This window comes from Gobio gobio (assembly GCF_949357685.1).
Source record: "Gobio gobio genome assembly, chromosome: 19".
NCBI classification, from domain to species: domain Eukaryota; kingdom Metazoa; phylum Chordata; class Actinopteri; order Cypriniformes; family Gobionidae; genus Gobio; species Gobio gobio.
The window spans coordinates 49,501,110-49,517,725 of record NC_137112.1 but is presented as its reverse complement, the minus strand read 5'-3'; the positions used below and the strand labels follow the sequence as shown (position 1 = coordinate 49,517,725).

At 40.5% G+C, this 16,616-nt stretch overlaps 1 protein-coding gene across 3 annotated transcripts in view; it reads left to right on the top strand.

The window, feature by feature from the left end:
• Window positions 1-1,391: 1,391 nt before the first annotated feature.
• Window positions 1,392-16,616, top strand: part of LOC307142957 (uncharacterized protein) — a 47,532-nt gene continuing 32,307 nt past the window's right edge. The window contains exons 1-3 of one of the 3 annotated variants that reach the window (XR_013818539.1): window positions 1,392-1,497; window positions 8,733-8,851; window positions 9,077-9,192. Coding sequence is in view for 2 of the 3 variants with exons in the window: in XM_079844176.1 (XP_079700302.1) it covers window positions 8,112-8,851; window positions 9,077-9,192 (856 nt within the window). In the remaining variant the exon portion in view is untranslated. Of the gene's footprint in view, window positions 1,498-7,738; window positions 8,852-9,076; window positions 9,193-16,616 lie in introns of those variants that run through there. The other 2 variants (XM_079844177.1, XM_079844176.1) reach the window with 2 other exon arrangements.

Genomic DNA, 16,616 nt, shown 5'->3' with positions numbered 1-16,616 from the left:
CATTGAACTTTGAGCTTTATAATTTTACAGGTATTATATATGCTCTAACAGCAACATTACACACTAACTAAAGTTTGAAAAATGGGATCACGAAGAACAGGACCTTTAATGGTGCGTGTACTTTTTAAATAACCATAACTTGCTCAATTTTCTACTGATTTTCAAACTGTTTGGTTTGTTATAAACGTCAGAGATGTAGTTATGACACTGCATAATTATTCATAATTTGTTCAAGCATCCAGAATTATAGCCACGTTAATAAGGTTTGTATGAAATCAAACCATTTGTAAATCCGTCCAGATGTCAGTGAGATAAGAGTATTTGTGTTCAGATCACTCGCCTCACATCAGGAGCCCGCCAGAAAGCTTGCCTGTGACAAGATGGCCGCCGGTATGACATTAGAGACTTTATTATGTGTTTCTATGGTTAACCCTAACCAGTAGAGCCTATGTAGAATCACTTCTTTGTTAATATTACGGTACTCCACGTTTACTACTACATTTGTACGTTGTATCAACATTATAGCCAATGCTCTGTGAACTAACATGAACATTATTAATAGCCTAACATTAACAAAGGTTAAATAATGCTGTAAAATGATGTGTTCAATTTTAGTGTACATTAACTAATGTTAACAAACGAGAGCTTAGTGAAGTTTAACGACCACTGCTCCTCAAACAAAGGTCAGTTTTTGGTTCAATCGACTGAATGTTTGAATTTCAAATCAACTCCTAAACGACAAGCTACTGTTCGTAACTTTTTTGTATTTATTTACAAAAATTATATAATGAAAATGTACAACGTGAATCAATTTTCCAAAACCGTGTTGTTGTCTTACTCTGAATTATTATGGTACACTTATAAAAAGTGTTTGTATTGGGACTATTTCTCACCGGAACCGCTGCGGAGGAGCATAGTCCCTGCGTGACTCGCCATAGACACAAACAGAGAGAAGTAGATCCGGCTGCAATGTTCTTCCGCGAGACGCGTGCAGTTCTGTTTATTAACCGCCAGAGCGCTAAAAGTCACGGACTACAGCTTTAAATAAAGAACAGGCTACTATTAGTATTTATTTTTACAGCTTCAGATTCACTAGTCCATTTGAATAATACTCCCCGAACTGTGAGGTTTAATCCTGAATAATTGTTTCATTTATATAAACTTACAGCTCCTCAAGGGCTGAATAATTTAGCATACATCATATTTTAGTCTTCCATTTTCCATAAAACTATGTTACCAGTAGCACTGTCACTGTAGTAATCATTAACAACTGTAGTGGTCATTAAAATATTTATAAACAATACGATTCATACAATAATCTTCTAGACAGAGAGTCAAAAATAAAGCAAACAGGAAAAGATCTAAAAAAGACTGGGTGGAGTGTGTTCAGCAGAGCAGGGTTAGCCCAGTAAAGCTTCACACACTTCTACTGGATCTCTCCTTCATTCAGGACATTCCCTAAGGACAGGACCTGAACCAGGATCAGACATGACACAGGTGAGTCTGGGATTTACCCTCAATCTGACCACAAAAGCAGCTTTGTAAAGTAAACAAGTCCTTTTTTCTTTTGGGAAAAATGACCATATTGCATATTTTCAGCATACACTCAGAAATAATAACTTGTTGGTCTATACAATTATGACACACAGTTGAACTGTTTTTGAACTTAAACTGAGTAAAATTCATCCTATAAGTGAATCAGTTTAATTTGACGCATTCTGTGAATGTTTCCTGAACATAATTCACTCTTGTGGATCTGACCAGTGCTCAGACGGGTTCAGAGAAAAGGGAAAGAACGTGTTTAATGTTTTGTTAATTTGAACATTTAACCCTCTGGGGCTCTTCGGTCATTTCTGACCGGAATATTTTCTGTTTTGAAATGTTAAAAATCACAGCTTCATAGGAATGATTTGAAACTTGGTGACTTTTCTAGCATTAGGTATGTAAACACACAAACAAAATTAAGGGTCATGATTCGAGCATGCTGATTGGTCGTAAAAAAAAAAAATAGCGTTCATTGTCTTCGGTCATAAATGACCGACTATAGGAAATGAATGGGAAATCTGCAAAAACAAAAACTCACAGAAAAAAATCTATATTTCTAACAAACAAAAAAATATCCAAAACTTTATAATAAGTAGTCTTTGAGATTTTTTAAATATATATTCAAATCCATCAAAAATAAATCATTAAATGTGTTCAAAAGAGAACTAGTGAATCCTCAAGCCTCTCCATAGAGACCTCTAGTGGTCACACACATGGTTGAATGATTCCTTAAAGGGTTAGTTCACCCAAAAATGTAAATTCTGTCATTAATTCCTCACCCTCATGTGGTTGGACACCCGTCAGACCTCCGTTCATCTTCAGACACAAATGAAGATATTTTAGTGTAAAGCTGATGCTGAGAAAGGCTTCAGATAGGCCTCCATTGGCATTCAGTACATTTACACTCACAAGACCCAGAAAAGGCACTAAAAACGCCGTTACAAAGTCCATCTCACCACAGTGACTCTACAATAATTTTACGATGCGACGACAATAGTTTTTGTGCGCAAAAAAAAATCTAAATAACACCTTTATCCAGCTTGTTCTTGTCTTCCGTGTGTGTCTCCACGACGCATGCGTGAGAATATGAGCAGATCCGGCGTTCGGACACATGACCCAGAAGAGATTTGTTTACGAGCAGAGGAAGACGCGCGTATCTCAGCTGTTGAATTCTACACTGATCGTGCTTTAGGTCTCGTAGTTCTCAAAATGGGGCTAAAGTGAGCATTTCATGGATTCCCGAACGCCGGACTGAGTAAAGAGCGCTTTCTACAACTCTCCAGACTGTCCCACCTCCTCACTCACTTTCTTCCAAGATCCTTTTATTCTGTTTGTATAAAGTATGAAGATGTGTCGACAGCTCCGGGTATCCACATATGATTCTGTCCTCAGTGTTGTCACTACTAGAGCAAGCTCCTGATTGGTTACCGTGTCATTTGCGCCTCAGAATGTCTATTCGCGTCTTTGCATTGACTTAACATGTAAATCACTCGCGCGAAACGCTTCATCACATCTGGTGTGAACGCACAATAACAGACAGCAGACAAACGGCAATCCACCTGTCACTCAAAGTGGCCACGCCCTTCATTATGCAGAACTTTAAGGCTTTATATAATGTAAAGGAATGAGTTATAAAAACATTCCCCCCTCACAGTCGTCATGAAGGGCAACATTAGCCGTACTGACCAAAAGCACAGTTTGTCCCAGACTGTAAACATGTGTTCTTCTGCTGTAAAGTTGGCCATTTTAACATGAGCTCAATGAGATTCTGCTCCTCTAGTGGCCAGTCCATGAACTGCAGCTTAAGGCCCTTCCGTATCGGCTTCAGGAGAAACTGCAGGAGGAGCCGCTTGGCCCATACGCGAACTACATCATTTTATTTATATTTTATAAAAACTAATGGCCAACACTTGTTATATTGCCAAGTGTAGCATGCAAATAATGATCAAGTAAAAAAAAAAGTCTCATCACTGGCATTAGCACAGTTACAGCTCATTGAGAACAGAATTATACACAGCCGAACCACAACGTCTACACTAACCTCAAAAATTGACAACATAAACTCTTCTAAATGTCAAATATAACTGAACATCAAACATGAACTGCTCTTTCCCTTTACTAAAACACACAGCACTTCATTTCAACAGCCGATCTCCGGGTCTGCACTGTTAGCATAGCTTAGCATAGATCATTGAATCTGATTAGACCGTTAGCATCTCGCTCAAAAATGACCAAAGAGTTTCCATATTTCTCCTGTTTAAAACTCGACTCTTCTGTAGTTCCATCGTGTGCTAAGACCGACGGAAAATGAGAAGTTGTGATGTTCTAGGCCGATATGGCAGGAACTATACTCTCATTCCTGCGTAATAATCAAGAGCTGTGAGCCGCCCCATGAGTGCAGCGGCGCAATGATATTACACAGCGGCTGAAAATAGTCCCAGCGCTCCCAGTGTGAGCCGCTCGACCCGCTGGTTATGTTGGCGGAAGTTAGCCTGTGTGATATCACTGCTCTTTGGACATTTTTGAGCGAGATGCTAACGGTCTAATCAGATTCAATGATCTATGCTAAGCTATGCTAACAGTGTAGACCCGGAGATCGGCTCAAAACGGTCAAACTCAACTGTTTAACTCTAGAGGAGTCGGAGAATGAGCCTGTTTCCAAATAAAGTGGAGTGTTCCTTTAACATTTTACAAATTGAATGAGTGTAAATGACAATTAAGTAAAAATCTACAGATTTGTGTTGTTTCAACTTAAATAAACTGAGCAAATGGCTAGAATCCTTTTTTTGAGTGTATATCAAGAGGGTTTAAATCATGAAATGTCATGTATAATATAGAGCTGCAAGGGAATGTGTAATAGTCTCCGTTTCAAACCAAACTCAGTTCTCTGGCAGACACACAGCGAGCCAGCAACTGTATGAAGGCATGTGGTTAAATGATATTTATATCTGAATACTGAGAAACAGTTCGAGAACTTCTTTGTTCACATTAAGCTCCATAAAGCAGCAGCAGGAAGTGCAGTGACAGGATGTGCCTGTTTCCTCTTGTTCCTCCGCTCAGAACAAAAGAGCAAAAAACAACAACACCCATCCATCCATACTGTTTTACATCTTCTCTCCAGCGCTCACACACACACACACACACACACACACACACACACACACACACACACACACACACACACACACACACACACACACACACACACACACACACACACACACACACACACACACACACACACACACACACACACTCGCTTCAGCTTCACACTGATGAGAGGACATAAGTTTAGTTTGAGATCAAAAGATAAAGTCAGTTTATGTCATATTTTCAACTTTTTATTTTATAATTATGACTGCATTTCATATTTTTGACTTTTTATCTAATAATGAGGACTTTTAAATTAATTTTCAACATTATCTTATAATTATGAGTTAGCGTGTCATATTTTTGACTTTATCTAATAATGAGAACTTTTAAAATCATATTTTCAACATTTTATCTTATAATTATGACTTAGCATGTCATATTTTTGACTTTTTATCTCAATATTATGACTTTTAAAATCATATTTTCAACATTTTATCTGAATATTAATGAATATAGCTGAATATTTAGTCGATTCTACATTATAAAACAATTAATATTTTGTTGAAAATGAAAGTATTTGTCAGATGTCTGTGGATCGATCACAGTGAATGTTTAATTACGGTATGTTTAAATGTGGTTCTGAGAAAGCTCCGTTTGCAGATGGTAATGGTTGCATTATTGAGTGTTTAATTCTTCCTCTGGGCCACTGGACAGTGTGGTCCTGCCTGACCCAGCCCAGCTGGAGTGTGAGAGTCTGAGGTAGAGATGGGTTTTGTGGTTCTGTTCCCCCAGAGAGCGGTCAGTGTGTGGTCAGCGGACTCTGAGGTAGAGATGGGTTTTGTGGTTCTGTTCCCCCAGAGAGCGGTCAGTGTGTGGTCAGCGGACTCTGAGGTAGAGACGGGTTTTGTGGTTCTGTTCCTCCAGAGAGCGGTCAGTGTGTGGTCAGCGGACTCTGAGGTAGAGACGGGTTTTGTGGTTCTGTTCCCCCAGAGAGCGGTCAGTGTGTGGTCAGCGGACTCTGAGGTAGAGACGGGTTTTGTGGTTCTGTTCCCCCAGAGAGCGGTCAGTGTGTGGTCAGCGGACTCTGAGGTAGAGACGGGTTTTGTGGTTCTGTTCCCCCAGAGAGCGGTCAGTGTGTGGTCAGCGGACTCTGAGGTAGAAATGGGTTTTGTGGTTCTGTTCCCCCAGAGAGCGGTCAGTGTGTGGTCAGTGGACTCTGAGGTAGAGATGGGTTTTGTGGTTCTGTTCCCCCAGAGAGCGGTCAGTGTGTGGTCAGCGGACTCTGAGGTAGAGATGGGTTTTGTGGTTCTGTTCCCCCAGAGAGCGGTCAGTTTGTGGTCAGCGGACTCTGAGGTAGAGACGGGTTTTGTGGTTCTGTTCCCCCAGAGAGCGGTCAGTGTGTGGTCAGCGGACTCTGAGGTAGAGACGGGTTTTGTGGTTCTGTTCCCCCAGAGAGCGGTCAGTGTGTGGTCAGCGGACTCTGAGGTAGAGATGGGTTTTGCGGTTCTGTTCCCCCAGAGAGCGGTCAGTGTGTGGTCAGCGGACTCTGAGGTAGAGACGGGTTTTGCGGTTCTGTTCCTCCAGAGAGCGGTCAGTGTGTGGTCAGCGGACTCTGAGGTAGAGATGGGTTTTGTGGTTCTGTTCCCCCAGAGAGCGGTCAGTGTGTGGTCAGCGGACTCTGAGGTAGAGATGGGTTTTGTGGTTCTGTTCCCCCAGAGAGCGGTCAGTGTGTGGTCAGCGGACTCTGAGGTAGAGACGGGTTTTGTGGTTCTGTTCCCCCAGAGAGCGGTCAGTGTGTGGTCAGCGGACTCTGAGGTAGAGATGGGTTTTGTGGTTCTGTTCCCCCAGAGAGCGGTCAGTGTGTGGTCAGCGGACTCTGAGGTAGAGACGGGTTTTGCGGTTCTGTTCCTCCAGAGAGCGGTCAGTGTGTGGTCAGCGGACTCTGAGGTAGAGACGGGTTTTGTGGTTCTGTTCCTCCAGAGAGCGGTCAGTGTGTGGTCAGCGGACTCTGAGGTAGAGACGGGTTGTGTGGTTCTGTTCCCCCAGAGAGCGGTCAGTGTGTGGTCAGCGGACTCTGAGGTAGAGACGGGTTTTGTGGTTCTGTTCCCCCAGAGAGCGGTCAGTGTGTGGTCAGCGGACTCTGAGGTAGAGACGGGTTTTGTGGTTCTGTTCCCCCAGAGAGCGGTCAGTGTGTGGTCAGCGGACTCTGAGGTAGAGACGGGTTTTGCGGTTCTGTTCCCCCAGAGAGCGGTCAGTGTGTGGTCAGCGGACTCTGAGGTAGAGATGGGTTTTGCGGTTCTGTTCCCCCAGAGAGCGGTCAGTGTGTGGTCAGCGGACTCCGAGGTAGAGACGGGTTTTGTGGTTCTGTTCCCCCAGAGAGCGGTCAGTGTGTGGTCAGCGGACTCTGAGGTAGAGATGGGTTTTGTGGTTCTGTTCCCCCAGAGAGCGGTCAGTGTGTGGTCAGCGGACTCCGAGGTAGAGACGGGTTTTGTGGTTCTGTTCCCCCAGAGAGCGGTCAGTGTGTGGTCAGCGGACTCTGAGGTAGAGACGGGTTTTGTGGTTCTGTTCCCCCAGAGAGCGGTCAGTGAGTGGTCAGCGGACTCTGAGGTAGAGACGGGTTTTGTGGTTCTGTTCCCCCAGAGAGCGGTCAGTGTGTGTGGTCAGCGGACTCTGAGGTAGAGACGGGTTTTGTGGTTCTGTTCCCCCAGAGAGCGGTCAGTGTGTGGTCAGCGGACTCTGAGGTAGAGACGGGTTTTGTGGTTCTGTTCCTCCAGAGAGCGATCAGTGTGTGGTCAGCGGACTCTGAGGTAGAGACGGGTTTTGTGGTTCTGTTCCCCCAGAGAGCGGTCAGTGTGTGGTCAGCGGACTCTGAGGTAGAGACGGGTTTTGTGGTTCTGTTCCCCCAGAGAGCGGTCAGTGTGTGGTCAGCGGACTCTGAGGTAGAGACGGGTTTTGTGGTTCTGTTCCCCCAGAGAGCGGTCAGTGTGTGGTCAGCGGACTCTGAGGTAGAGACGGGTTTTGTGGTTCTGTTCCCCCAGAGAGCGGTCAGTGTGTGGTCAGCGGACTCTGAGGTAGAGATGGGTTTTGTGGTTCTGTTCCTCCAGAGAGCGGTCAGTGTGTGGTCAGCGGACTCTGAGGTAGAGACGGGTTTTGTGGTTCTGTTCCCCCAGAGAGCGGTCAGTGTGTGGTCAGCGGACTCTGAGGTAGAGACGGGTTTTGTGGTTCTGTTCCTCCAGAGAGCGGTCAGTGTGTGGTCAGCGGACTCTGAGGTAGAGACGGGTTTTGTGGTTCTGTTCCCCCAGAGAGCGGTCAGTGTGTGGTCAGCGGACTCTGAGGTAGAGACGGGTTTTGTGGTTCTGTTCCCCCAGAGAGCGGTCAGTGTGTGGTCAGCGGACTCTGAGGTAGAGACGGGTTTTGTGGTTCTGTTCCCCCAGAGAGCGGTCAGTGTGTGGTCAGCGGACTCTGAGGTAGAGATGGGTTTTGTGGTTCTGTTCCTCCAGAGAGCGGTCAGTGTGTGGTCAGCGGACTCTGAGGTAGAGACGGGTTTTGTGGTTCTGTTCCCCCAGAGAGCGGTCAGTGTGTGGTCAGCGGACTCTGAGGTAGAGACGGGTTTTGTGGTTCTGTTCCCCCAGAGAGCGGTCAGTGTGTGGTCAGCGGACTCTGAGGTAGAGATGGGTTTTGTGGTTCTGTTCCTCCAGAGAGCGGTCAGTGTGTGGTCAGCGGACTCTGAGGTAGAGATGGGTTTTGTGGTTCTGTTCCTCCAGAGAGCGGTCAGTGTGTGGTCAGCGGACTCTGAGGTAGAGATGGGTTTTGTGGTTCTGTTCCCCCAGAGAGCGGTCAGTGTGTGGTCAGCGGACTCTGAGGTAGAGACGGGTTTTGTGGTTCTGTTCCCCCAGAGAGCGGTCAGTGTGTGGTCAGCGGACTCTGAGGTAGAGATGGGTTTTGTGGTTCTGTTCCTCCAGAGAGCGGTCAGTGTGTGGTCAGCGGACTCTGAGGTAGAGACGGGTTTTGTGGTTCTGTTCCCCCAGAGAGCGGTCAGTGTGTGGTCAGCGGACTCTGAGGTAGAGACGGGTTTTGTGGTTCTGTTCCCCCAGAGAGCGGTCAGTGTGTGGTCAGCGGACTCTGAGCTGGTGCAGTGTGAGACGGAGGTCAGCTCTTTACTCCAGATCATCTCTGAGCTCAACAGGAAGATGGACTCCCTGCAGATCCCACGGTACCACCCGTCTCAAACACACACACACACACACACACACACACACACACACACACACACACACACACACACACACACACACACACACACACACACACACACACACACACACACACACACACACACACACACACACACACACACACACACACACACACACACACACACACACACACTAACTTTGCTCTAACAAGCACACAATGTGAAAGGCTGTGTGTTCTCCAGAGCGATGGACCCTGAGGGCCGGGCGCGGGTCAGTGTGGGCACCCAGGGCATGATGTCTCCAGTGGAGGAAGCTGGCACTGCATCTGTGGAGCCCGGGGCCAAGAGCGGCTCCGAAGGCAAGTCCAGTTTCTGCACCGCCTCATCCTCCATCACAGTAAACACTGAGAGACAGACGGCCGGCGGCTCTACTCCTGCCACACTAATGCAAAACTGCTTATTAACCCTCTGGGGCTCTTCAGTCATTCCTGACCGGAACATGTTCTGTTTTGAAATGTTAAAAATCACAGCTTCATCAGAATGATATGAAACTTGGTGACTTTTCTAGCATTAGGGATGTAAACACACAAACAAAATTGGGGTCATGATTCGAGCATGCTGATTGGTCATTAAAAAAAAAGTAGCGTTCATTGTCTTCGGTCATAGGAAATGAATGGAAATCTGCAAAAACACAAAAATTCTCCTAACATTTGTGTGTAAAATCTACAAATCAGCCACAATGCTGAAAAAAGTACACAGCAGTGACACTCTAAAACATCAAGAGTGTGATATTGACACACACACACACACACACACACACACACACCTATGAAAAACTGAACCTATGAACCACATTTTGAATTTTTAAAAATCACAGCTTCATCAGAATTATATGAAACTTGGAGACTTTTCTAGCATTAGGGATGTAAACACACACAAAAAAAATTTAGCATTCTCCCACTTGTGCTCTTCGGTCAAAAATGACACCATAGGAAATTAATGGGAAATCTGCAAAAACAAATTCACAGAAAAAAAATCTATATTTCTAACAGAAAAAAAAAAAAAATCTAAAACTTTATAATGAATAGTCTTTGAGACTTTTTAAATATATATTCAAATCTATCAAAAATAAATCATTAAAGCTACACTGTGTAACTTTTTTAGTTTACTCTTAGCTAAAAACACTTAGTTCTTTCAAAAATATATGTGCTCATTAATGTATATTTATTTCTTTCAAGTAATAAAGTATTCTGGTAAGTTTATAATATGCCATTGTAAACACATACGGGTGAGGGTTTGAATGCCGGTCGCCATGTTGCTCCTCCATCTTGAAAGTACATTAGCCAAAGAGGGACATTCCCGTAAATTCAAGCTTCGCCTTTGGCGTTTTAACACTCGATGGCATCAAATGTGGACGAGGTCGAGCTGGAAGCCATGTTAATCTTGGACTAAATCAGCCACTGTAGGAGTTAAAACGAAATCGGAATTGAGAGGAACAGAAACTAATATTCACTGGATGGTCATATACCAGTTCACCACTAGATGGGGGAAAATATCACACAGTGGAGCTTTAAATGTGTTTAAAAGAGAACTAGTGAATGCTCAAGCCTCTCCATAGAGACCTCTAGTGCAGTGGTCTCCAACATGGTGCCCGCGGGCACCTGGTAGCCCGCGTGGAGTCTCTGGGTCGCCCGCGAGCACGTTCTATAAATAGCCTGAATCTTTCTTTTTCTTTTTTTTTTTTTTTTTTTATTATAATGGCATAAAATGAGAAAATAACTATTGGTGACATTTCATATACCATTAAAACATAATAAAATAATTCAATAATTTAAAATATTTTGAATCTGCACGTCGAGTCAACGTACGTTGCCATAGGCAACATTACTTTGTGCAAAAACAAAAAACAAAAAAAACGTCACTTCTGTTAGTTGAGTTGGTCGCGGGCAGACGGTATACATACTCTACATGAGATAAATTGAACTATAAAAAAGAAAAAAAGACTAATTATGGCTGATGATGCAAGTCATGCAAAAAAGAAAAATACTTATTATTTCAATGAGGAGTGGGAGACAGAATTCCTCTTCACAGGGCCGGCCCGTGGCATAGGCGGAATAGGCAAATGCTAGGGGCGCCACTCATCCATAGGGGCGCCAAAATGTATTACCAATATTTTATTAATATTCATTTGAAATATTACCAAATAAAGCGCAAAAAAAGCGTCCCCCGCCTCTTCCCAGTCCGCCGCATCAATCTCCCCCCGCCGAGCTACTTGAAGTGCGTCAGAAATATAACGTGCAATCAGTTTAACGTTAGGGGAATTTGTTGTGTCGCGCCGCCTTTCGCCGCATCCAAAGCAGACAGGATTGCTTTTATTTTTTAGGGTGCTTGGCCGCTCGCGCCAGGTGTAGACTCAGTGAAAGTTGCCTGATCATTTATGACGGATGGCCGAATTGTAGTGTCAAAAAAGACAGAAGCCCTCTGATGATGGGAAGATAAGGAATACACTGCTCTTCTTACTTAGTATTTGTGTCTTGTTTCTAGTCTAAATATATACAAATTCTTAAATCAAGATGCATTTAAGTTAAATGACATAAGATATGTTTTCTTGAAAATAAAATCAAAATGAAGTGAGTTTTTGCTTATAACAAGCAAAATGATCTGCCAATGGGGTGAGAAAAATAATCTTGTTCCTGATTGAAATCTTTTTTCTCATTTTGATTTTTTTCCCCCAGAAAATAAGAAAAAATATCTAATGTCATTTTACTTATCTAGTAAAGGCATCATGATTTAAGCATTTTTAGATTTTATACTGGAAACAAGAAATAAATACTAAATAAGAAGAGCATTTTTTGCAGTGTAAAGACCGAAGTAAAGTGATGTAGGCTAATGAATGAACAATGTATCTAATTGCATAGTGGTAAAATACTAATGTTCGCTAATTTAATTCGTTATTTTTACCTTAAACTATGCAAGCAGCTGTTCTGGGTTCTCCAGAGGCCACACAGCCAGTGTGATTTTGTAAAAAAAAAAAAAAAACATGTTATATATATATATATATATATATAATATATATATATATATATATATATATATATACATATATACATACATACATACATACATACATACATACATACATACATACATACATACATACATACATACATACATACATATACATACATACATATACATATATATATATATATATAAATATTAAACGCATGTAATATCACTTTTTTTAATAGCTTAATGTTTTTACTCTGCTGTTGTGCGCAGTTTTAAGGGGATATATAGCAATTTTAAAATGTATTTGCCAAAATTAGTAATGATATTTATATACCGGTTCATTTAAAATAGTCAAGTCAAGTCAACTTTATTTATATAGCGCTTTTAACAATGTAGATTGTTTCAAAGCAGCTTTACAGTGTTAAAAAGGAAAATAATGCAACATAATTTTATTCAGCTGTGTAGCCATTCTGGAAAAAACGCTGATGTCATCAGTTCATTTCAATTATCATACAGTGACAGTGTGTGCTTTAGATCAATAATTCGCTCAGTAATTTAGTTTAAATGGTTAATTTAGTTTATTATTTAGATTTATTTCGATGTTAAGTTGAAAAATGTAGTGTCCCCAACTGAGCACGCCAAGCCAGAGGCAACAGAATAACAAAATAGCAACATTTTAGGTAAAATTCACATTAAATATCTAAATTTCACAGTTTAATTCCTGGTGAAAACATGAATGCTCATAGTCAAGTGTAAGATTGCTGCCATCTACTGGAAAACAAACACTTTTGCTAGTTCTCAATGAATAGTTTGTGCATGAATGCTAGATGCTATTACTCTTGCTCTTTGTGTTTAGGCTGTAATGTGGCGTAGGTGCTATTTTTGTATAGTTTAACTATCATCAGCCTTTAAAAAATAAAATAATAATAATAATATCATGAACATAATGATGGGGTAGAATGGACTGGACATCATATAAAACAACAACAATAAAAATAAAACATCAATGCATTACAAAAATAAAACTGTACGAGTGTTTCCACAACTTAGACTGATAACGTGTAGTGCTAAACCTTGATACAAGGGGCACCAAATAAAATCTTGCCTATGGCAGCAAATTGGTCAGGGCCGGCCGTGTGTGTGTGTGTGTGTGTGTGTGTGCGCACGCGCGCGTGCGTGCGTGCGTGCGTGTGTGTCTGTGCCTATATTAAACAAGTAGCCCTCAAGACTTTTTTATCCCTTAGGGAGCCCTCGCTCACAAAAAGGTTGGAGACCCCTGCTCTAGTGGTTACACACATGGTTGCAGGATTTCTAAAATAATTCCAAAAGACGGGAATACCATAATTATTGCATAAATATAAAAAAATACCATCAAATCATCTCAAAATACAAAATTAAAAAGAACAAATATTATTGAAGAAAAATAAATGGCATTGGTTTTACTGGAGTGGAGGAAGTTTCATTATTAGGTGTCGGTCACTAATGACGGGGAAGACGACCAATGAAACCCCTAAACCAAGAGCAGCAGAGGGATACATTTTAATGTTTCCTACACACATACACAAACGCTTTTCTAAATCAAAACCCATGAGAACTGATGAGTTTTTTTAGTTGGGAGGAAAAATAAAAATCGTTATGTTCATAATGGAGTGCAAAACAACAAAAAAAGTTATTATTATTATCAACAGTAATAATACCGAAGGTGTAATCGTTAGATTTCTTATTATTATTCTGCCATGGGAGTCTATGGCAGCCCATTGAATCGCTAGCAGGAAAGTTATGAAATTTGGCACACTAATAGAGGACAGTCTGATATGTCACCATAGCAAATTTAGAGCCTCTAACTCAGTCCCTCTAGCGCCACCACCTGTCCAAAGTTGCACTCACATTTATGCTAATAACGGTTGAACCATTAGGCTTAGAAACAACATTTTCTGACGATTTTCTGTAGTGGCAATTTTCCCGACAAAAATCCTCCTTTTTCCTAGTTTTTCCAATTTGCACAAAAATTGCACCAGATCACCTTCAGACAATGGCGACAAAAAATTATGGAATTCAAGTTGATCCGTACGACCGTTCGCAAACAACGCGCAAACAAATTTATGTAGCGGTTGCGGAAATATACGTAAGGCTGTATCTCCGCAAATGCTTTCAAACCAAACTTGGTGCATGTCGTCAGAAGCATGACCTGAGGCAACATGCAGCGTTTCGGCACAGCGCCACCTGCTGGTCCGGAGATAAGAAAAATATCTGAACCGTTTGTCCAAAAAATCATAAAATCTTGTTAGATTCGGGACGTCATGCAGAGTCATCTGATATCCAATTTTACCATATCGGCCATTTTGAATTATGTGCTAAAATGCTGTATTTTATGAACACATGAACAGATTCTTATGAAACTCGGTTTGGGTCATCAGCTCGATGCCCTGAAGGAGCCTGAGAAGTTTTGAAACAGCGCCACCTAGTGGATATTTTTTTCCAAACGCTTATAACTTTGGGTGTGATTGACTTATTTTCATGGGAGTAACTTTTTTTGTCTCCTGAATCGTTGCCGAGTCCAACGATACCGGACTCGCCAGGTTTCGGCGTATGGTTTGTGCGGCGTTGTAATTTAACGCTTATAAAACGTTAGCTGATATCTTGGAAACCGCTAGTCCGATCGAGACGAAACCAGCGTCAGAAGTTCAGAAACATAGTTCGATAGCTAAACGCTAATACCCAAATGTTAAAATATTGATAGTAAGGGGGAGTAAAATCCAATCAAATTCAGGTGTCAGTCAGACCAACATTGACACACACATGTATGGGCTCACTCCGAGGACACATGAAAAAAATGGTGGGATTGAGCCTCTTGGTGGTGCTATAATAGAACAAAACATGAAATTTCCATAGACTACAATGCAGTATTATGATATAAAATGCTAATGCTATTCTTTACGACGCCACCTTGTGGTTAAACGTTATAACAAAATGTACAAAAATGCTAATAACTTTTGATTAAATTAGCCTGTTGTAATGAAACATTCGTTGGCTCATGCTGAGAACACAGATACTAATTTTGCCATATTTGGCAAAACTTCCTGTCCACCATCTTGTTATTTGTTAAAAACCTACATTTTCAAACTCATCCTAGACCGTTTATCCGATTTTCTCCAAAATCGAATCGTATCATCTTCAGACTGTGCCGACTAAAAGTTCTGGAACTCAAGCCGATTGGTCAATCCGTTCTCGAATAACCCCTGAACAAACTCGACATAGTGCCTGAAAAAATGAACGTGAGGCTATATCTCGTATTAAAACGGGTCTCTTTAGATTCGGGGCATCACGCTGAGTCATACGATACACAATTTTCCCATATCAGCCATTTTGGGCGTCGGCCATTTTGAATTTTGTAAAAAAAATGCTATATTTTACGAACGCATTATAAAGAATTCTAGGGATTTGATTCTAGGAAAATAATGATGTTTGCTTTTGATATTTTTTTGTAAGAATAAAATTGATAAATTTGTGAGGAAAAACTAATACTAAATCTAGGAATTGGGTTCGTAATAGAGTACAAACATCTAAAAGTGTATCATTATGACTATTAATAATAATAATAGTAATGAATAATGAAAGTAGAACTTTATTCAACATCATTTGCTAAACTTTTCCTCCCAACTTCATCCATAATCACTCATTCACTCACCAGAAGAAAATAACACTCATTTACTCATGTTATTGTATTATTATTATTATTAATTATTCATTTAAATTGTATAATAATAACTTTCTAAAGAATAAAGTAAATGATAATAATTAGATTTTTTTATGAATAAAATTATAATAATCAAAAATGTTTAGGAATTTGACTATTAATAATTATACATTGAGAATATTAAGGTTATTAATAATAATACATTTCATTATTTGTGGTGTTTTGCCACTTAATTTTTTTTAAAAAATTTTAACATTTGATTTAATAATAATGTCTGAATAATTTGAATGTAGAAATAATTTGGTGTGTGTTATGCCAACCATGACCTGAGGACACCTGCAGCGTTTCAGCGCAGTGCCACCTAGTGGTCCGGAGATACAAAAACGGGTCTCTTTAGATTCAGCCAGTTTTCCCATATCAGCCAGTTTTCCCATATCAGCCATTTTGGGCATCGGCCATTTAGAATTTTGTAAAAAAAAAAAAAAAAAATCTATATTTTATGAACCCATTATAAAGAATTCTAGGGATTTGATTCTAGGAAAATAATGATGTTTGCTTTTGTTATTTTCTATTTTTTTTAAAGAATAAAATTGATACATTTGTGAGAAAAACTAATACTAAATCTAGGAATTGGGTTCGTAATAGTACAAACAAAAACATCTAAAAGTGTATTATTATGACTATTAATAATAGTAATGAATAATGAAAGTTATTCATAAATTTAGAACTTTATTCAACATCATTTGCTACATTTTTCATCCATAATCACTCATTCACTCACCAGAAGAAAATAACACTCATTTACTCATAATGTTATTGTATTATTATTTCTTTATTTAAATTATACAATTATATAACAATAACTTTCTAAAGAATAAATTAAATTATAATAATTTGATTTTTTTAATGAATAAAATAATAATAAACAAAAATGTTTAGGAATTTGACTATTAATAATTATAAATTGAGAATATTAAGGTTATTAATAATAATACATGTCATTATTCGTGGTGTTTTGCCACTTACATTTTTTTTTTTTTTTTTTTACATTTGATTTAATAACTATGTCTGAAT